This window comes from Geotrypetes seraphini, chromosome 6, assembly GCF_902459505.1.
Source record: "Geotrypetes seraphini chromosome 6, aGeoSer1.1, whole genome shotgun sequence".
In the NCBI taxonomy this organism is placed as follows: domain Eukaryota; kingdom Metazoa; phylum Chordata; class Amphibia; order Gymnophiona; family Dermophiidae; genus Geotrypetes; species Geotrypetes seraphini.
In genome coordinates this window covers 25,196,455-25,220,110 of record NC_047089.1, presented here as the reverse complement: position 1 = coordinate 25,220,110, position 23,656 = coordinate 25,196,455, and the positions used below count along the sequence as shown (strand labels likewise).

The window sequence follows — 23,656 nt, the reverse complement described above, 5'->3', positions numbered from 1 at the left end:
AAATAACTAAATCCTCCCTTCCCCCCAAATGGCTGCATCTCCAAAAAATCAAAATCCAGTCTAAAATATCTACAGCAAACTCAGCTCCACACGACCATGCAGAATCTCTTTTCTGTGCCCCAAAATGTTAGGTTTTGAAGAACTTTGTTCAGTAGCTTGAACACATGGCTGATCTCTCACTTGCCTTCTTCCACACCCCCATGCCGAAATAGAATCGACATCTGTTACTATGGTGCAATGAAGGGAATCCATTACAAATATCTGATTAAATTGTAAAACTGTAGGTGTCAATGAAATCGCTTGTACTGTAACCATTGATTAATTGCATAGCTGCTGTCTAAAGTCTGTTGCATTCCTAGGCAGTGTTTTCAATTTTAACTAAATTCACTCAGCTAGAAAATGTCAGCTGTACAAATGTAAAGACAATTGGTACTGTGTTGTTTGCTAACAGATTTGAGCTAATATATGAAATGAAGTGATTCTTTACATCATACTATACCCTGTTATGTCCATATGCAAGTGTAGCAGGATGGAAAATATTATGCACCTTAAGGGTGGAGTGTGTGGTGCTTATATTTTACATGACTGCCTGAAAAGGTTTAAAAATTAATGCTGTAGGTTTCTTATAGGGCTGCTTATTTATTGAATGTGTGACTGCACCTGCATGGAGTTCAGAGAGGGTTTGCAGACTTGCTGGCTCCAGGGGATAGTTGGAAACTTAGCTTATGGGTTCCAGCAGTTTCTGGGAGCCAGGTAAGGAAACGTCAGCCTCAGGGCTTAGATCTCTGAAGAGGGCGGGCTCGTTGAAAGTAGCCCTACCTCCAGAAGTTTCAAGTTTCAAGTTTATTGGCTTTTAATATACCGACCATCAACAAATATCTGGCCGGTTTACAATAAAAATTTGAAAGGAAAAATTAAATAAATAAATAAATAAATAAATATAAAATAATGAAAGTGTACACTGAAGACATTAACTAGACAGACTTGAAGGTGAGGGAGAATGGGAAGGATGGGGGGAAAGTTACATGTTAAAAGAAGAAAGAGGGAAGAGGGTAAAACAAATAGGGTGGGATCGCTTTATAAAAGCGGTTGGTTAAATATAAAAAGAAGAAAAAGATGAAGGATGGAAGTAAGGGGAGAAATAATAAAAAAAAAAAAAAAAGAAAAAAATATATGTATATAAAGGAAAATCTAAACACAGGAAAAGGCATCGCTAAATAAGAAGGTCTTCAAGATTATCTTAAATTTGTCAAGTTGATTTTTGGATCGGAGTAGCTGTGGCAGAGCATTCCACAAGGTTGGGGCTACTACTGCGAAGTTTATTTTACTAGTGTAGAAGAAATCTTTTATAGAAGGAATTGACAAGAGTTTCTGATCGGCTGACTTTAGGAATCAAGGGCCACTTTAAAAATATCACAGTGCTACTGCGGCTCAAAAAAAATAATGAACAAGCGCTAACTCTGCTATGGCAAAGAAAGAATAGAGAACCACATGGAGAGAGAAAGAAATGACTATAAAGGAGAATGAGACAGATGCAGGAAACAGATGTTAAGATTGTTGCAGGGAGAAACAGAAAATCACAGGGTCAGAACGAGAGGTAACAACACTTCTTCAGCAGCAAGCAGAATTCAGCAAAGCCTTTTGTAAAATACCACTGAAATGATGCTTGTCTCTAGTGAAAGGTCACTTGGACACACAAAGTCAGAGGCGTGAAGAAAGTAAAAGAAATTTATTCACAGCATGCATGTTGGACCCCTGAGCTTATCCCTACAGGGGTCCTTAAGGACAAGAGTGATGCCCACTTGCTCCTCCTACCCATCGCAGCTCCATGGCAAAAAATGTCTGCCATGACCTCTAGTGGCAGTCTCACGGTATTTGCAAGGTCTAAAGCTCAGGTTTATGCAAAAAGTGTATAAGTCTGAAAAATCACCATCCTGAAAATGTATTTTTTTTGAAAAATCAAAATGCAAAGTAAAATTATCTGGTTTTGCAACAGTTTCAAACAAACGAGAGAAATAGAAATTAATAATGGTTGCAAAGAACTTTCTTTTGTGCAGCATCGGTTTCATAGCTGCGATATTCTACATTCATCACCAGACCACAATAAGTGGATACAGATTAATGCAGAAGAAGAATGGGATTCCAGTAGAATTATGGTATGCTACATCTCTTGATGACAGTGCTAAATAAGTTCTCTATGATTTATGATATTAAAATGGTTATCATTGAAGTTATTAATGACTTTGCTACATTCTTTTGTGTGTCACATTATATTCAATGAAGCTATTATTCTTGAGCTGTAAAATAGTTCTCAGATACTACCAAAATATCTCAGCGCAGCACTTAAATGGGTTTTATCGGGACTCAGTTTTGTTGAAAAGTAAAGTGGATCTGTGGAGAGGAAGGGGGGGGGGGCAGATTTGAGCTGCCACTCACACTGGGCTCCTTTTACAAAGCGGCTACTGCTATGGTAATTGCTCTGGTGCCCATAGGAATTTAATGGGTGTTGGAGCGTTTGCCGCACAACAGCCACTACCGCTGTTTTGTAAAAAGGGGGGGGGGGACTGTCTCTGACTGTTCACACTCTTCCTTCTTATCCTCATAGACACTATTGATGAACAATTAATAGAGATTGAAATTTAAGGATCAGGGATGGAGCTTTTTGCCATTGTAAACCTGGTCCCCCAATGAAAGGGAGCAACAAATATTTGTACAAATTCACATAAGAATATTTATTACAAATTTGCAAAAAGGACTTATTGAGATACCTGATAAAAGAAAACAAATTCCAGGATTTATTACGAATATGCAAAAACACCTAAGAACATAAGAAGTTGCCTCCACTGGGTCAGACCAGAGGTCCATCGCGCCCAGCGGTTCGCTCCCGCGACGGCCCATCAGGTCTATGACCTGTGAAGTGGTTCCTGACCATTTCTATAACCTACCTCTACTTCTATCTGTACCCCTCAATCCCCTTATCCTTTAGGAACCTATCTAAACCTTCCTTGAACCCCTGTAGCGTGCTCTGGCCTATCACAACCTCCGGAAGCGCGTTCCATGTGTCCACCACCCTCTGAGTAAAAAAGAACTTCCTCCGCCCCCCAATCCCTGCTGGGACATTTAAATTTGGCTGCTCGGGCAGAGAAACCATCTAGCAGCCGTTGCTGCTGCTCCTTTAAACCAGCCCTCGCGACCCCGAACCAGCCCGACAAGATTCCTCACTGAAGAGGCTGTCAGCCTAGTTGAAACACCGACGCTGATCTTACTGCTGGGCGTGCGAGCTTGCTCCGCCCCCAATCCCTGCCGGGACATTTAAATTTGGCTGCTCGGGCAGAGAAACCGTCTAGCAGCCGTTGCTGCTGCTCCTTTAAACCAGCCCTCGCGACCCCGAACCAGCCCGACAAGATTCCTCACTGAAGAGGCTGTCAGCCTAGTTGAAACACCGACGCTGATCTTACTGCTGGGCGTGCGAGCTTGCTCCGCCCCCAATCCCTGCCGGGACATTTAAATTTGGCTGCTCGGGCAGAGAAACCATCTAGCAGCCGTTGCTGCTGCTCCTTTAAACCAGCCCTCGCGACCCCGAACCAGCCCGACAAGATTCCTCACTGAAGAGGCTGTCAGCCTAGTTGAAACACCGACGCTGATCTTACTGCTGGGCGTGCGAGCTTGCTCCGCCCCCAATCCCTGCCGGGACATTTAAATTTGGCTGCTCGGGCAGAGAAACCATCTAGCAGCCGTTGCTGCTGCTCCTTTAAACCAGCCCTCGCGACCCCGAACCAGCCCGACAAGATTCCTCACTGAAGAGGCTGTCAGCCTAGTTGAAACACCGACGCTGATCTTACTGCTGGGCGTGCGAGCTTGCTCCGCCCCCAATCCCTGCCGGGACATTTAAATTTGGCTGCTCGGGCAGAGAAACCATCTAGCAGCCGTTGCTGCTGCTCCTTTAAACCAGCCCTCGCGACCCCGAACCAGCCCGACAAGATTCCTCACTGAAGAGGCTGTCAGCCTAGTTGAAACACCGACGCTGATCTTACTGCTGGGCGTGCGAGCTTGCTCCGCCCCCAATCCCTGCCGGGACATTTAAATTTGGCTGCTCGGGCAGAGAAACCATCTAGCAGCCGTTGCTGCTGCTCCTTTAAACCAGCCCTCGCGACCCCGAACCAGCCCGACAAGATTCCTCACTGAAGAGGCTGTCAGCCTAGTTGAAACACCGACGCTGATCTTACTGCTGGGCGTGCGAGCTTGCTCCGCCCCCAATCCCTGCCGGGACATTTAAATTTGGCTGCTCGGGCAGAGAAACCATCTAGCAGCCGTTGCTGCTGCTCCTTTAAACCAGCCCTCGCGACCCCGAACCAGCCCGACAAGATTCCTCACTGAAGAGGCTGTCAGCCTAGTTGAAACACCGACGCTGATCTTACTGCTGGGTGTGCGAGCTTGCTCCGCCCCCAATCCCTGCCGGGACATTTAAATTTGGCTGCTCGGGCAGAGAAACCATCTAGCAGCCGTTGCTGCTGCTCCTTTAAACCAGCCCTCGCGACCCCGAACCAGCCCGACAAGATTCCTCACTGAAGAGGCTGTCAGCCTAGTTGAAACACCGACGCTGATCTTACTGCTGGGCGTGCGAGCTTGCTCCGCCCCCAATCCCTGCCGGGACATTTAAATTTGGCTGCTCGGGCAGAGAAACCATCTAGCAGCCGTTGCTGCTGCTCCTTTAAACCAGCCCTCGCGACCCCGAACCAGCCCGACAAGATTCCTCACTGAAGAGGCTGTCAGCCTAGTTGAAACACCGACGCTGATCTTACTGCTGGGCGTGCGAGCTTGCTCCGCCCCCCAATCCCTGCCGGGACATTTAAATTTGGCTGCTCAACGGCGCACAGCCGTTCGGCGCGCCGGCTAAGGCGCCTGATCCTTCAAAACTTCACAACAAATGAGAAAACCCCCTACAAACAACAAACTTAAACCAAATTTAAATCAACACCTCAATCAATCCAAACCAACATCACTTAGGGGCGTGGCCTGACCGCCACAGAGACCACACACATGAAATAACTACTCCTCTTCACTCACACTCGAAGTTGATTAAAAAGTGCTTAACAAAAATAAATAAATAAATAATAATAATAATTTTTACAACTTCACCAAAATATAACTGCCTAAGTCCATATGTCACCTCCAAAATCGGCGAAAAATGAAAATGCTCCATCTGCGTCAACCGGAGGGAAAAAGCTGAAACCTGATCTGAATACGCCAGAAAAAATGGCACCGAAAAACGATGAGGCTTCACTAGACCTGCTCCTGAAAGAAATAAGATCAAATAGGGGAATAATTCAGGAGCAAGTTGAAGAAATCAAACTTTTAAGAGGTGAAATTGAGGCAATTAATTCCCAGTTTGTAGATGCCCGACACCGTTTAGACGCCCTGGAGGAAAAAACATCTGTCATATCATCACTACAAGAAACGGTAACTAAACATGATAAACTTATTATCAATTTACAAAGAAACTTTGAAGACCTTTCTAATCGCAGCAGAAGATCCAATTTAAGAATCATTGGACTACCTGAATCATCGGAGGGATCTGATATGATTTCCTTTCTTTCTACTCTTTTGCCTGCTACCCTGGGTCTTATCTTTTCACCTCCTCTGGAAATAGAGCGAGCTCACCGTGTACCGTCTCACCTTTCTTCATATGCCTCATCTCCCAGACCCATAGTGGCTAAACTGCTCAGATCTCAACAAACGCTCCAAATTCTAACAGCAGCTAAATCTAAACCTCAACTGCTACATCAAGGCAAGAAGTTCTTCATTGTTCCAGATCTAGCTAAAACTACAGCTTTAAAGAGAAAAGCATTTCTCTCACACCGACAGAAACTTAAAGATATCGGAGCCAAATACGGTCTTATGTACCCAGCCAGGATGAAAGTAACTTATAACAACCATACTACATCTTACACTGATCCTGAAGAGCTGGCCGTATTCCTAGATTCTTTGAAAATACACTGACACATTGAACTCTCATTATCTCGATTTGCCTTTATGTTCTCTTGCTATAATCTATATGACTATATAATTTATTGTTTCATAAATAAGCACACCACTTTTAGGTTCCCTAAATTTTAACGAGTGTGAATTAAGTAAGTTGTTCCATACGAGCTATTTCTACGTGCTCATAGAAGCACTCTTATACTGTATTATTTTAAACATGATAGTAAGGTCACATCTCTTTCTGACCTTACATTATGCTGTTACTAATAGTATATTTGCTCTTATTTTTATGTTTTCTTTCTTTCTTTCACTTCCTTCTGGCAGAAAATGTATAGATGTGAGATTTGTTAGTTGTTCACCTATGTATACCTCCGTGCTCATAGGAGCACCCTTGAACTGTTATACTATAAACATAGCAATAAGGTCCCTTTTGACTACATTGCATGCTGATATTTCTTGCTTTTACTCTTTCTTCTCGTATCTCTCTCTGTTCTTCTTCTTTCTGCTTTCTGACAGGAGTGTCCTTTATATTTTGATATATTATGTTGATTCTCCGATTTCTCTGAAAATGGGCGGATTCTACTGCATTGTAATAATACTTATTATGACTTATGACTGACTTACACATTTTTTCTTTTAATGTGAATGGTTTGAATCACCCTATTAAAAGGAAAAAGATAGCCAACTATATCATTAATAAACATCCTGATGTGGTTTTTCTACAGGAAACTCATCTCACGCCTGCTACCACTTTGAAATTCCAACTTAAGGGATATTCCACTCACCTATATTCTCCTGCAACTCTACGTAAAAAAAATGGGGTATCAATATTGCTTAATGATAAACTTTCTCCTGTTATTCATTCCTCTAAAACGGATACAGAAGGTAGATGGTGTTTGGTACATGCTGCGTTACACTCGGTGGATTTTGTTTTTCTTAATATTTACGCTCCAATTCTAGACCATCCAGAATTTTTTCATGAGCTTCAGACGGTATTGATGGAATATGGATCTTGTCCTCTAATATTAGGTGGCGACTTCAATCAAGTTCAGGATATATATATTGATAGATCATCATCCTGTAGATATTCGAAATCCAAGTCCTTCGCAGCCTTACATGCCCTTAAAGATGCCTTTTCACTAGTCGATCCCTGGCGGTTATTTAATCCAAAGGGTAGGGAGTACTCTCACTTTTCACCACCACACAATACATACACCAGAATAGACTTCTTTCTTTTATCCTCTTCCCTAACTCATGACCTTACAAACACCATTATTCATCCGATCTCCCTTACGGATCATGCGGCTATTTCTCTGCATCTACTTCTCTCTGAGCCTCGTAAAGAATCTCCATCTTGGAGACTGAATAATACTTTACTCTTAGATACTGAAATAGCTGAAAAAATAAGATCCTTCACCACTGAATTCGTTGAATTTTATTCCAATGACCCTGCAGTTTGCCCTTCCATTGTTTGGGAGGCTTACAAAGCTACCATTAGAGGTGAATTAATTAAGCTCGCCTCCTGGAAAAATAAACAATCCATGCAAAAAGAGAAAGAATTAGAATCTTCTATCAAATTGTTAGAATTACAACACATGTCTGCTCATTTGTATGACCCGTCCATACATCAACGTATACAAAATCTTAAATACGAATATAATACTTTGGTTTCGTGCACAGCCAGGAGGGATATTTTTATTTCATCCTCGGGTCACTACATGGGTGACAACCTCATGGGCCGTCCTTTGGCTAGATACCTTAAAACTAAATCTAAACGTTTGCACATCGCAGCTGTTCAAGACCCGTCAGGACAGATGGTTAAGACTAGGTCCCTGATTTCTTCTCAATTTGAACAATTCTATACCTCCTTATATAAATCCGAACACTCAGCCTCTGACTTTGAGATAGACTCTTTTCTTGCTCCCTTGATTCACTCATCCTTATCAGATTCTGTAAAAATGGAACTTGATTCCCCTATCACTATATCTGAAATAGAAGCTGCAATTACATCCCTGCCCAATAGTAAAGCACCGGGTCCAGATGGCTTCACTAATGAGTTTTTCAAACAATTTCGAACTCTTTTGGCCCCTCATCTTCATACTTATTATGAATTTCTACATTCTACTCCAGATAAACAATTTAATTTTACTGAGGCTACTATTGTAGTTATTCCTAAACCTGACAGAGATCCCACCTTGGTTAAAAATTTCCGCCCCATTTCTCTTCTTAATCTAGATTATAAAATTATGGCAAAACTTCTTTCTCTGAGACTCAATAGAGTGATCCCCTCTCTAATTCACAAAGATCAAGTAGGATTTATTAAACACAGATACATAGGTGATAACTTACGCCTCTTCCATCATGTTAATGCCCATGCTAAAACTCTTTCAGATCCTGTAATCGGCCTGGCTGTTGATGCTGAAAAGGCCTTCGATCGCGTCGAATGGCTCTTTCTTTTCCGAATCCTGAAATGGTATAATTTTGGTTCGTTCTTTATAAAATGGGTTGAAACCCTGTACAAACAACCCACAGCTCGAATCTTGATCAACAATTCCCTTTCCAACAAATTTTCACTTCACAGAGGCACTCGCCAAGGCTGTCCACTCTCCCCTTTATTATTCAACCTAGCTCTAGAACCTCTCCTTTCGGCCATTCGTCAATGTCCCTCAATTAAAGGCATTTCCACTTCCTCTCGACAGATTAAATTAGCGGCATATGCTGATGATGTTCTTCTCTTTATCCGAGATCCTACTAATTCCCTTCCAGCTCTCGTTAACATCGTCTCTCGATACTCCTTGCTCTCTGGATACTCAGTTAATTGGGAAAAATCGGAGATTTTCCCCCTTAATGATCATATTTCTCCCTCAGACCTCACTCAATTTTCTTTCCCATGGTCGCGTGGGGCTGTGAAATACCTAGGTGTCTTGATACATAAAGATCCAATTCACGCTCAAGATCTTAACCTGTCTAAAATCAAAAACGTAGTCCTGAACACTATATCTCGTTGGTCTCCACTATATTTATCTTGGTGGGGCAGGATTGCTTCCATCAAAATGACTCTTGCCCCCCAAATAAACTATATCCTCTCAATGCTCCCATCTTTATGTAAGAAAACATTTTTTCAGTGGCTGGATAAAAAAATTTCTGAATTTGTTTGGAATAAGAAAAAGCCTCGAATTGCTCTTACCAAATTGAAAGCCTCCAAAGTTCATGGCGGTTTAAATTTACCAGATTTCTACTTTTACTATATTGCATCATTGGCCAAATATGGAGCTTATTGGATCACGGACCCCTGTTCCCAGGACCCTCCAGCTTGGTTCGAGATGGAACAATTTATATGTACACCACTACATGTCTCTTGTATGGCAACAATTCCAATCCCTAGACATTTGAGAAGATACTCTCTGTTGAGTGCGACGCAGCATGCCCTTCATCTATTAGATGCGATAGCAGAAATTTCAATCAAAGATAGCCCATTTGTGTCTATTTGGAACAACCCCAAACTCCAACACAACGGAAAGTCACTTTCATGGAAAAGATGGCAGCAGGCTGGGCTATGGTTTCCTCATCAAATAACTACTCAGACCTCTATTGTTCCTTTCAACACACTCTGCTCTACATACTCATTACCTCCTTCCACATTTTCTCAATGGCTTTCCCTCACTGAAGCAATATCCTCTCAGTCCCTACGATTTGACTTTGAGTTATCCATTCACACTATACGCCATTGGTCTTTACTGGCTATATCGAAGGGCAAAGCAATCTCTTTATTTTACAGCATACTAAGGGACAACTCCTTTATCTTTTCTCCTCATTCCATGAAACACTGGGAATCCATACTAACAACCCCTCTTACTGATGTTGACTGGGATCTTTTTTGGTCCTCGACAAATCGTCCTCTCTTATCTTCCAGAGTTTCACAGTCAATGTTCTTCGTCATGTGGAATGCGGTATGGACTCCTTTTCGGATGTGGAAAGCCAACCTTAAACAAAACTCTATATGCTGGAATTGTATGAAGGAGGCCGGAACCCTTGATCATATGCTCTTCCACTGCACTCCAGTTCGCTCCTTCTGGTCTCGCATTTGGGACACTATAAAGCATGTTACTAACTGTTCGGATGAACTTTCTTTGGATATTATAATTCTCAGATCTCAGCACCCCTGCTTTGTTCTTTCGAATTGTCCTCCTAAACTTATTGACACTATGTTTGTGACTGCCCTTATGCATATATTGAAGAATTGGAAATCCTCTTCATCATTGGATTATACTTTTTGGTGGAAATCTTTGTGCATGTATCATAAATTTGAATCATATGCTTATGAGAAGAAAAATATTGCTCGACTATCCATGAACATGACACTATGCAACTCACCTTGGAAATTCTTAGACTCCTATGTTAGATCTGTTTCATAGACACTCCTGTCCTTCTCTCTTTCTCTTTCTCTCCTTCTCTTTCTTTTATCTTTTCTCTCCTTCTTTCTTTCTTTCTGTTTTCTTATAAACAGTCCAAGTACTTTGGATCTCTTAGAAGGTTTCAAACCCAATTACAATTGATTGTAGTTACTGCTGTGTTACACTAAGTGTTATTAGTTTCGAGATCCCGGTGTCGTATATGTATCTGAATGCATTTTTGGACTGTATCTTTTCATAAAGCTTAATAAAAAAATATTGAACATAAAAAAAAAAAAAAAAAAAAAAAAAAAAAATTCCTAGCGTTTGTTCTAAACCTGTCCCCTTTCAATTTCTCCAAGTGCCCCCTTGTACTTGTGGTTCCCCACAGTCTGAAGAATCTGTCCCTGTCTACCTTCTCTATGCCCTTCAGGATTTTGAAGGTTTCTATCATGTCTCCTCTAAGTCTCCGCTTTTCCAGGGAGAATAGCCCCAGCATTTCCAACTTGACAGTGTATGAAAAGTTTTCCATACCTTTTATCAGTTTAGTCGCTCTTCTCTGAACTCCCTCAAGTACTGCTATGTCCTTCTTGAGGTACGGCGACCAGTACTGGACACAGTACTCCAGATGTGGGCGCACCATTGCACGATATAGCGGCATAATGACTTCCTTCGTCCTGGTCGTGATACCCTTTTTAATGATACCCAACATTCTGTTCGCTTTCTTTGAGGCTGTCGCACACTGTGCTGATGCTTTCAATGTTGTGTCCACCATCACCCCCAGGTCTCTTTCAAGGTTGCTTACCCCTAGCAATGATCCCCCCATTTTGTAGCTGAACATCGGGTTCTTTTTCCCTACATTGCATTTCTCTATGTTAAAGCTCATTTTCCACTTTTTTGCCCACTCTTCCAGACTCGTTAGGTCCCTTTGCAGGTCTTCGCAGTCTTCCGCGGTTCTAACCCTGCTGCAGAGTTTGGTGTCATCCACAAATTTAATAACCTCACATTTTGTTCCCGCCTCCAGGTCATTAATAAATATATTGAACAGGAGCGGTCCCAGCACCGACCCCTGTGGAACTCCGCTCGTGACCCATTGCCAGTCTGAGTAATGGCCCTTTACTCCAACCCTCTGTTTCCTGACTGCCAGCCAGTGTTTGATCCATCGGTGGATATCCCCTTGCACCCCGTGGTTCCACAGCTTCTTAAGCAGCCTTTCGTGGGGTACCTTGTCGAAGGCTTTTTGGAAGTCAAGGTAAATGATGTCTATGGATTCCCCTTTATCCATCTGGCTGTTTATTCCCTCAAAGAAGTACAGTAAGTTCGTGAGGCACGACCTTCCCTTGCAGAAGCCGTGCTGGCTCTCCTTCAGCTGTCCATTGTTTTCTATGTGTTCACGGAACACTGGTTAAAAGACCACGCTTTGGCAAACCAACTGTATCAGGGACAAAGCCAGTGTAAGGGTACTTGGTGCCTCAGGGGAAACTTCAACTTTGGGGTCCTTTTATTAAGGTGCGCTAATCGATTTAGCGCATGCTAAATGCTAAGACATCCAGTATATTCCTATGGGCATCTTAGCATTTAGCGTGCTAATCTTATGGGAGGGGTATGGGCAGATCAGGTAGCATTCCTAGAAGTTATACACAATGTTATAGAATACTTTCATTTGTGCACCTAACTCCCCAAAATTAGGCACCACAATTGACATCAGTTTTCAGCAGACGTAAGAGGCGGTGCTGAAAAGTTCTCAGCCCGACCTAGAAGAGAATGACGTGGATATGGTTCAATCAATGATCTGAAACAGTGTCAAAAACAGAGAATTTTGTTTCTGCAGATTGGCACTTAACGAAATAAGACAACATTCTTTTCAGCATTTAGGAAGTTGGTTGGTTGGGCTGAGAAATTTTCAGCACCTCTTTCACGTATGAAGGGTTTCAGTGTCTGGTAACCAGAGCTGAGATTGTGATGTCATAATGCCTCATTCCACCAATAAGAGCCAAACTCATCAGTGATGTTACAATGGCTTGATTCTCTTATACTTGGCTCACTTTTATTATAGAGGAAGGGGTGCTGAAAAGTTCTAAGCCCAACCAAGGAGAGAATGACCTGGCTATGGTTCAATGTCAGAACATAGAATTTTAGTTCTGAAAATTGGCACTTAATGAAATAAGATAACATTTAGCTACAGTGGCAAAATAACGCTCAGAATTTAGGAAGTTGGTTGGTTGGGCTGAGAACTTCTCATCACCCCCTCAGATGTAATAAAAGTGAGCCAATATAGGACAATCAAGTCACTGTGACATCACTGATGAGCTTGGCTCTTATTGGTGGAATGAGGCATTATGACATCACAATCTCAGCTCTGGTTACCAGACACTGAAACTCTTCACACTAGGAGCGGGTGCTGAAAAGTTCTCAGCCCAGCCAAGAAGAGAATGACGTGGATATGGTTCAATCAATGATCTGGAACAATGACAAACATAAAATTTCATTTCTGCAAATTGGCACTTAATGAAATAAGATCACATTCTTCAGCTGCAGTGGCAAAATAATGCTCAGAATGTAGGAAGTTGGTTGGTTGAGCTGAGAACTTTTCAGCATCCCCTTGTAAACACTGGTGCCTTAAGTTGGGCCTGGGGATCTCTTCTAAGCACTATTTTAATGTATTGCAAACTGTACGCTGTGGCACAGGTGAGATTGAAGGTATGCCGCGAAACGTTAGCAAGGAGGAGAGGCACCAGCACCAGCACCAGCTGAGAGGCACGTCCTGTAGGCAGTCAGCCATCACCATTGTCTTTCCTCCTCTCCAGCACCCTCCCCCCCCCCCCCAGAAGAGTAGTAATTGCAGCCTCAGGGCCCCGGCTGGAGGACCTCCACACATGCATGTGACATCATTGCATCGATGTCCACAAACTTCCAGATGATGTCCAGTCAAGGCCCTGATTTTAGTGTGCTGCAGCTTTAAAACGTTTACGGGACACTGCACTATCTTATAAAGAGCGCTCTGTGTGGAACACCCTTTACAGAATACTAGTTTAGCACAGATTTTTCCAGTGCGATACGTAGGCATCATTTAATGAATACAGCTCTGTATGTTCAGAGAAGGTGGACAGGGACAGATTCTTCAGACTGTGGAGAACAAGTACAAGGGGTCACTCGGAGAAATTGAGAGGGGACAAGTTTAGAACAAATGCAAGGAAGTTCTTTTTTACCCAGAGGGTGGTGGACACATGGAACATGCTTCCGGAGGTTGTGATAGGCCAGAGCACACTACAGGGTTTTAAGGAAGGTTTAGATAGGTTCCTAAAGGATGAGGGGATTGAGGGTTACAGATAGATGTAGAGGTAGGTTACAGAAATGGTCAGGAACCACTTCACAGGTCACAGACCTGATGGGCCGCCGCGGGAGCGGACCGCTGGGGGAGATGGACCTCTGGTCTGACCCAGTGGTGGCAACTTCTTATGTTCTTATGATATGTAAAACAAAAAGAAAAAAAATACACTGAATAAGTATAATTTTTAAATGTTTGAATAAAATGAGTGGTTGGCTACAGTACCCCAAAGCATTTTCCTCTTTTCAGGAAGGCTACAGTCTTTGAATAAAGTTCTCCCGTCTTCTTGTTGACTGACACTTTGGTGACCACAGCAATGCCCGACAAAATCAAGAAGAAATTCTGAGGAACATGACCTTGTCTGATAATAACTCGTCCTGGTCCGAAACTGTAGAAGGAATGGGGGGGGGAAAAAAAATCAATGAGCCATCAGTTTATATGTTAATTTAGGATGGAACACTTTTCATTTATGGCCTCTTTTACAAAGCCGCGCTAGTGGCTGCCCCGCGCTAACAGCCCCGAAGCCCACAGAGATTTAAAGGGCTTCGGGGCTGTTGCCGCATGGCTTTGTAATAGAGGCAGTTAGTGTCATTATAGGGATGAGAGTTTACATTCTAAGGATCATTACTGTTAGTTAATCTGGTAACCCTACCCTAAACTGACTGACTGTAGGAAGTAGTTGAGTGGAAGGTAACATAGGCTAGTGGTAAATGGAGCTCATTCCAAGGAAAGGGATGTTACCAGTGGTGTGCCACAAGGTTCTTCGGCCGACTCTTTTTAACGTTTTTGCAAGCAATATTGTTGAACAGCCGTCTGGTAAAGCTTGCCTGTTTGCAGATGATACTGAAATCTGCAGTAGGGTAGACACCCCTGATGGTATGGATAACATGAGGAAGGGCCTAGCAAAGCATGAAGAATGGTCCGGAATTTGGCAGCTCAGATTTAATGCTACAAAATAAAATTTAGTTTTTGGTGCAGAGGGTATGTCTGGGAGGTGGAGAGGGGCGGGTTTATAAAAAATCAGGTAATACGTCAGCATGGCCACGTGCTAACTGATCAGCACAGGTTTAAAGCATTAGTCCCTATCTGGGTTAGAGGTCTGCACGGGAACGGGGATTGCGGGAATCCCACGGGAGTCCCGCTGGAATCCCCCCCAACCCACGGGACTCCCACGGGGACCCCCTCTGGCCCACGGGGACCCCCCTCTAGCCAACGGGACTCCCACGAGGATGGAAGGGTTTGGAAGCAGGGTTCGCCATATAATATAATGGACACGTCAGCCTTAGTAAAAGAGGGGGTTTATAAGTTAATTACCTGAACAGAAAACCAAAAAAAGGGTTCCACCAAAGAGATTCCACAAGGAAAACAGCAGCGCAAACACAAAAGAAACTGTGGAATTGATGATCCTGTCAGAAGTAATTGCTGCTTTTTATGGGGACGGGCGGGAATGGAGGTAATTCCTTGTGAGGATGGGTGGGGACGGAGAGGATCCTGGCGGGGATGGGTGGGATTTCTGTCCCCGCGCAACTCTCTAATCTGGGCTTCTCCTTCTGTCTGTTTGCTTATGTATTCTGTATTACGGGTACCGTATGTGCTTTTGTTGGCAGCTATTGCAAGTTTTGCAGTGTTACTTCTGTTTGCATATATGCTCCTTGTGTCATGCCTGTTTCTCTGGTTGCCTCTTTATTTTTATTTTTAATTTCTTTATTCATTTTAAAGCCATAAGTAAGTGCAAAATAAAATACAATCATATAATTCTATAAAAGCACTTAAATACAATTATAATCTATGACAAAAAGGTTATCACCCCCCCCCCCCCATAATTATATCTAAGGACTACACTCTAATTGAGAATTGAAAAATACATTCTAACCCGCCCTCCCACCCACCCTGGACGTGTATGACCAAAGGGCATAATTAGCAATCACTCTTTGCAAAATTTTGTCAATGGCTCCCAAATCTTCAGAAACTTCTTATAATATTCCTGATGTATGGTCATATTACGTTCCATCTTAAAACATGACAGAGAGACTCCCACCAGAAGGAATAGTTCAGTCTATCCCAGTTTTTCCAATTCCTTAGAATAAGCTGTTTGGCAACCCCTGTCATAATAAATAGAAGTTTGCCTCTTTAATAAAAATTATATATATATATATTAAAAAAAATAGGTGGCAGTAAGAGCTCACACACTAATGGCCATGTGCTAATTATTATTTATTTCTAAAATTTCTTAACCGCCTACAACTAAGCGGTTTACAGCGTAAAACATTCACAATGCAAAGAGCAACATATAACGCTACTTTCGATACATGCATTTATCCCACTAAAAACAGCAGGGAACTGCAGTAGGATTACGTATCATCAATCGTTAATGAATCAAGAACATTATTTTTTAAATATTTATCTGTATTCATTTTAAAACTTTAAATAAGTGTGATACAGTATACAATCAATTTACATTTAACCTCACTTAGAGCTCTTACATTACTCCTTCAAAACAAATACCCCCTTCCCCTCCCAATAGATCTTAAGTATCCCACCCTCCCCCTCCCCCCTCCCTGGATGTGTACAATCAACATAGGAAAATAAAATTTTTTATCAATCTTTACTGTATTTTTCTAACGGTTCCCAAACCTTCCTAAATTTCTTTAAATGCCCCTGCTGTATGGCCAGAACACGTTCCATTTTGTAAATGTGACACAAAGAATTCTACCAAAAGGTATCGTTTAGAGCAGGGGTAGGGAACTCCGGTTCTCGAGAGCCGTATTCCAGTCGGGTTTTCAGGATTTCCCCAATGAATATGCATGAGATCTATTTGCATGCACTGCTTTCAATGCATTGGGGAAATCCTGAAAATCCGACTGGAATACGGCTCTCGAGGACCGGAGTTCCCTACCCCTGGTTTAGACGATCCCAGTTTTTCCAATTTTTTGTAATACGTTGTATGGCAACCCCTATCATGATGAGTAAGAGTCATACATTATTCATAGTTCAGATTCCTCTTTAAACATCTCCCTTCTACATAGCATCAGAGGAAGGCATCTACATGCAATTGAGTTCTTAACATTCGCTTATACTGTAATCGATCCGAACAGGTTCTCAGGATGCCAGGGAGGAGATTCCGTTGTTTTACTCCTGCCACGGACATCAGTGCTATTCTTGTTTTTTTTCCATACCGGACAGTATTCTCCTTCCTCGAAATTAATCTCGCTGTACTTTCAGACCTTAAGCATCTCCTCCATATGACCATTAATGGAAAACTGAAAATCAGCCATTTTACCCTGCGGAAAAAATGGCCTTAGCACATGGGAAAGACTCACAAAAGAGCACGCTAAGGCCACTTCTTGCCAGAGCTTAGTAAAAGGCCCCTTCGTTCCCAGGACTTGAAATGAGTGATCTGGGAAAAAGAAACACCTGAAAATTTGTTAGGAAGAGAGCAAGTTTCAAGTTTCTTTATTTTTGATATACCGTCTATCAAAATACATGTCTAGACGGTGTACATTATAAAAGATTATAGGAAACGGTATGAAAGCTGGTTAAAAATCAAGAGTCAGGCTTCAAAATTATATTCCTTGCACAGAATATGGCTACTATGTGACATCAATATGACTTTAGGGGTACTAAAACCCTTTTGGTTTTATAGACCTGCTTGAAATACAGATATACAGTCGCTATTACAGCATTGATCTAAGTGCCGATTAAAGAGCATAAAAGCTTTGCAGAAGCCACAGAAAATTCTCGCTGTAACTTGTAATGCACTGTTTTACAGAAGAATCCATTTTTATTTCTTTATAATATGTTATGCTTAGAAAGTTTCTCTTGCTATATTAAAAGTTCTATATCCAAACTGACCAATATTACTGCTCCAAGTATAGAGTACTGATGTTTCATGAAAATCAATGTATTCACTGTGGGTTCAATTCAAATAAAATTAACCCCCTCTTTTACGAAACTGCGATAGCGGTTTCTAGCAGGGGGGAGCAGCGCTGAATGGCTCGCGCTGCTCCCGACGCTCATAGGAGCTCAATGGGCGTCGGGAGCAGCGCAGGCCAGTCAGCGCGGCTCCCCGCACTATAACCTGCTATCGCAGTTTCGTAAAAGGAAGCCTAAAACTTTTGGAAAATTATGCAGACAAAAGATATTTGGCAAGTTTTGTGTCGAGCAGCTTTAGCTAAATGCCGAACTGCCCATTCTAATCTTATGGGCAACTCGGCATTTAATTCACGTGGCTTGATAAAAAGTGGGGAGGGGTTAAATTGTTCAGGACATATATACTGTATATCTTGAAGAAAACAATAAACAATTCCCTGGAACTGTGGCTTTTAGATTGATTCCTGCTGTCACTTGTGTAATACGTTACTGGCTTCATTTCACTATACATTGTTATTTTTTTTTTTTTTTCAGATATGTGGAAACATTCTCCTTACATCACTAACATCTGGAAATGAGTGGAAAAGCCTACTGAGAAAGTTTCCAACAAATTATCAGCTCAAGGGGCAAGAACTCAACGTGCTATTTCAACTTTCACTCACCACGCTACCTGAATGAAATAAGTTCAAGAGCACAATTACATGAACCAGTGCATCGGTAATGATTTGCACAGCCAAGTGAAAAAACTGCGTGGGGGTGGGGTGGGGTGTCAATGCAGAAAGTTAGCACAGATGGAAGCATATTGTTAGTGCAATGTCTGCACACAATTTCCTGGGTGCACAGTGGATAAAAAGGGTTTTGCGCAGAAGTTAACTCTGCACAAACCTTGCATTATACACCAATGCACAGCGAATTATAATCAGTGGTAATTAAGTTGTTAGCTATTGCATTCCAGTGCAGAGAAGTAAGCAAATGATTTAACGGCGAGCACGACAAAGGAACAAAACAAGCTCCAAGCCACATAGGGAGGAGCGAAGACAAATCGGCCGAAGCCTTGGGGCCAATCGGCTAGGTGTAAGGGTGGGAGGGGGGAGGGGGAGGATAGATTAGGGGTGAGCAGAGGGGGGGTCGCCCCTCTCAATCCGGCATCACACGAGGCGGACACGGCTTCCCTCCCGCTCACCCTCGACTCAAAAAACTTTTCCTTTCCTTCGACAAAGGAACTTAAACCGCCGGATTTCACAAGACTAATTTAAAAGAAATTAATCTGTGGTACACCATATCTGTGCATTAATATAGAACTTTATTCCATTCATCATTTAAGTAGAGCTGGCTCAGTGGTTCTACTTACTCTAGATCAAGGGTTCTGAACCCAGTCCTCAGAACATACCTGATCAGCCAGGGTTTGCATACAGTGGAGGGAGTACATGCAAATTTCTCTCATGCGTATTCATTGTGGGTAGCCTGGAAACCTGACTGGCTAGTCGTGTCTCAAAGCCTGGGTTGAGAATCACTGATCTAGCTGAACCTTCAGCTTTGTGTTCTCATCAATTAACTTCCAAGCCTCTCTCTCCAGAAAAAGGAGGACAGATTTAGAGATCTGCATGGGAATGGGGATCGCGGAAATCCCATGGGTCCATGGGAAACAGGGATCCACCCCCAGGTCCACGGGACTTCTGCAGGGATCACCCCACCCCCCAGGTCCTTGGGACTCCAACGGGGATGGCCGCTGGTTCTCTGGGATTTCCACAGAAATGTAAGCTTACCTTTGTTCCAATGTTCCCTCTAAGCTTCTTCGATCCCTCAGTGCACCAGTTGCTGATGGCCACTCACATGGGAAAGCTCTGTAAATCCACCAATCAGGGAGACAGAGCTGGAGCTTGATGTCCAATTATAAGCATTTCCTTGTAGAAGTGCTCCTGACTGGTCATCAAGCTCCAGCTCCTTCTCCCAGATTGGTGAATGTGCAGGCTCTCCCAGTTGGGAGCCTTGGCGTGAGACCTCCCCTGAAGAATCTCGTTGGCTCAAGCCTGCCACCATTCACTGTGGCTATGCAGAGGAGTGTGGGAGAGACTGGGCAGCATAACTGTGCAACTCTGGAGCCAGACTACCCTGCATTAAACCGGTGTCAGGTCAAAAGCGCGCCGGGATAAAGGCGCGTGCAGACAATTGAGCGCAGCGCAGAGGCGTGCGCCGCAGAAAATTACTGTTTTTTAGGGCTATGATGGGGGGGCGTGGGGGGGAGAACCCCCCCACTTTACTTAATAGAGATCGCGCTGCGTTGTGGGGGCTTTGTGGGGGGTTTGGGGGGTTGTAACCCCCCACATTTTACTGAAAACTTCACTTTTTCCCTGTTTTTAGGGAAAAAGTTAAGTTTACAGTAAAATGTGGAGGGTTACAACCCCCCAAGCCCCCAACAACGCCAGCGCGATCTCTATTAAGTAAACTGGGGGGGCTCCCCAACAAAACCCCCCCGTCGGAGCCCCTAAAAACTGTAATTTTCTTCGGCGAACGCCTCCATCTTGCGCTCAGTTGTCGGCGCGCGCTTTTGTCTTTCGCGGGGTTGTCTATGAACCATTAAACCGCTTCAGCCCAGCAGGTACCAACATTAAATTTGTAACTTAAAAAAAAAAAGAGCGGAGGGAGAGAGAATTACTGTGCCTGGCATCTTCTTTCTGTTCATCAAATTCTGCCTTAAATCTACTTCTTTGGGATAGCATTTTGTTGCTATGCCAATTCCACCTAACTGGGGAGAGGGAGGGAGAAGGGGTATTGGTTTTATGTCTGATGTCTGGCTTTGCTTTGAATTTTCTGTAAAACTCAATTAAAACTAAAATCAAAACTGTCAGAAGTAATTGCTGCTTTTATGGGGACAGGTAATTTTTAGGGGGGGGGGGAGACATAGGGGATTCCTCGCGGGGATGGGTGGGGATGAAGGAGATTCTGGTGGGAACAGACAGGGACGGAAGGAATTCTGGCAGAGACAGATTAGGATGGGCAGGATTTGGGCAAGGTGGGATTTTGGCAGGGTGGGATTTCTGTCCCCGCGCAACTCTCTAGTATAATCCTTATCATTCTAGGACTCTTGAGGAAGGCCAACGGCCAAAACACAGACCATGTTGGGTCCGTTGTACCATCACTGTTTATATCATACAGACTTTTTATTGTTCTTAATGAATGCCACTTTTCATTACTTTTTAATCTCTTTTGGATTTTTATTCTTCCTGTATCAATCCAGCTATTTTTTTTTTTTTGTCCACTATCTTTTTTAGGATCCATAAAAGACATAAGAATTGTTTGCATGTGTTACCAGGAGCAACAACCAAAAAGGGGATTGGGTTCAACTCTATCTGCAGTGGGAAAACCGAGCAGGAGCAAACAAACAGAACTGCAGATGTGTATAACCACGTAGGCAAAATTTATTGTGACAACCAAAAAAAATATATTTAAAACCTTTTTACCAAACATGGGACCCAACACGGTCCGTGTTTCGGACAACCTTCATCAGGGGTCCATGGTAGAAAAGGAAAAAAAACAAATGCCACAAAAAATTGCAAAGAACAAAGTTCAGTAGAACAAAGCAAACTGTATTTTCGCCGAGCGTCACATGTGATCGTGAAAATTCACAAAAGTGAGTTTGCTTTGTTCTACTGAACTTTGTTCTTTGCAATTTTTTGTGGCATTTGTTTTTTTTCCTTTTCTACCATGGACCCCTGATGAAGGTTGTCCGAAACACGGACCGTGTTGGATCCCATGTTTGGTAAAAAGGTTTTAAATATATTTTTTTGGTTGTCACAATAAATTTTGCCTACGTGGTTGTACACATCTGCAGTTCTGTTTGTTTGCTCCTGTATGTGTTACCAGGCATATACAAAGAAACTTTAGAAAGAAAGAGGCTCCCATAGGAAGACCTTAGCCTTCAGCTGTAGAAAAGCCTTCTGCCTCATCTGAATATACCTGACAAAACATTTTTTTAAAAATCATGATATTTGACAAATATAAGATTTAAGGTGTAGGGAGGGGGGAATTTTATTATTACAGGTTTTATATAATAATGGAATATATAGATGGGAGGGATGGGAAAGGGGTAGGGATAAGAATTTATGTAATGTACCAATGATTGTTTGTAAGTGATGTACTTTTTGTTAATGTGAATGAATATATTTACCACTTAATGTAATTTTGAAAATGAATAAAGAATTAAAAAAAAAAAATCATGATATTTTGACCACAAAATTGTACATTCTTCTATCAAAAATACTCTTTCAGAATTAAACCCCTTTCCTTCTTTTAAAAAACTGTAGCACAATTTTTAGCGCTAGCCACAGCAGTAACAACTCTGACGCTCATAGAATTCCTATGAGCATTGGAGCTGTTACCGCCATAGCCTGAGCTATAAACCGTGCTACCATTTTGTAAATGGGGGTTAAAACAAGTTTTTTAAAATTGCCAGAGATGGAGGAGGGAAGGGTGAGAGAGAAGTGCCAGACTCCAGGGGGGGGAAGGGAGGGACTGGAGGTATAATTATTAGTTAGAAGACTACAAATTATTCAAAACACAGTTGTAGAAATTATATACAAAGCCAAACAATGTGTTCACGTTACTCCTCTATTAAAAGATACACACCGGCTATCCATTTCTCATCGTATAACATTACAAATTCTGCTTTTTACGTTTAAAACAAAACTAGAACATTCCCTGGCCTTTATCAACAGATTAATTCTTCCTTACACATTCCACTGTCAAAATCTTCTAGCGCCATTCCATCGATGCGCGCCCTATTGTTCATGACACCACGCGCAAATCCATCTTTTCTGTTACAGCACCAACCTTAAGGAATGCTTTGCCCGCTCATCTTAGGAAAATGACGTATCAAAGTTCAGATCAAATCTTAAAACGCTTTTGTTTAAAGACGTATATGATGCATAAGACGGAGTGGAGGAGTGGCCTAGTGGTTAGGGCCGCAGCCTCAGCATCCAATGAGTTTCAAGTTTATTTAAATTTTGTTATCCCGCCTTTTCAAAGTGGCTAACATTCATAAAACATTCAGCGTGGCTCCCCGCGTTAGAAACTGCTAGCGCAGTTTCGTAGAAGAGGGGGTTGAAGTGTGTGGGGAGTGTGTGGCACAGTGGTTAGAGCTACAGCTCCTTGTCACCCTGGGAAGTCACTTAATCCCCCATTGCCCCCAGGTACATTGGATAGAGTGAACCCACTGGGACAGATAGGGAAAAATTCCCGAGTATCTGAATGTAAACCACTTAGGACTCCTTTTATCAAGCCACGCTAGCGAGGTTAGCGCGTCGGACATTTCATCACGCGCTAACCCCCGCGGCCGGCTAAAAAAAACTAACGCCTGCTCAATGCAGGCGTTAGCGGCTAATGCGGCAGGTGGTTTAACGTGCGGTATTACGCGCGTTAAACCTCTACCACAGCTTGATAAAAGGACCCCTTAGTTTCAAGTTTATTAAAAATTCAATATAACGCTAATCATAAATTCTAACGCGTTTAACAATATAAAATTTAAAATGGGGTCCAGTTAACAAACTTTTAATGACATAACATTACTTACATGGAACAATAGGATGGTGGGGAGAAATACAATTTAAAAGAAAGGAAGAACAATTAAGGATAATAACATAGGGAAAGGGAAAAAAAATAAATTTTGTACAGGAAATGAATTTTTATGTTGAAAATGAGCTAGAAAAGTTCCACAGACCAATTAACAGTCATATGCGTCTTTAAATAAAAAGCTTTTAAGGCCACCCTTGAATTTATCTAAATTCTGTTCAGACCTTAAATATAATGGTAACGAATTCCATATTGTTGGGGCTATCGTTGCAAAAGAAGAGGCCCTACAGGTACTAATAATTTTTAGGAATGGGACATGAAGAAGATGCTGTGAAGTAGATCTTAATGTTCTCGGAGGATCGTGTGGAATCAGATATTTATGGATAAAAGTGGGTTCCTTGGTTTTGAAGGTGATTAAAGCAGTTTTGTAAGTGATACGGTGATGGATAGGTAGCTATAAGTGGTAAATAAAATACAAAATTCAGTTTTGTAATCGTCCAACAGTCTGAGATTTTAT

At 42.4% G+C, this 23,656-nt stretch overlaps 1 protein-coding gene across 1 annotated transcript in view; it reads right to left on the bottom strand.

Moving 5' to 3' along the window:
* The window catches only part of LOC117362346 (cyclic nucleotide-binding domain-containing protein 2-like), a 161,153-nt gene that overhangs the window by 77,479 nt on the left and 60,018 nt on the right, over nt 1–23,656 (bottom strand). The window contains exons 7-8 of the mRNA XM_033948584.1: nt 13,922–14,089; nt 5,247–5,295 (exon numbers count right to left, since the gene is read on the bottom strand). Of these exons, the coding sequence (XP_033804475.1) occupies nt 5,247–5,295; nt 13,922–14,089 (217 nt within the window). The remainder of the gene's footprint in view (nt 1–5,246; nt 5,296–13,921; nt 14,090–23,656) is intronic.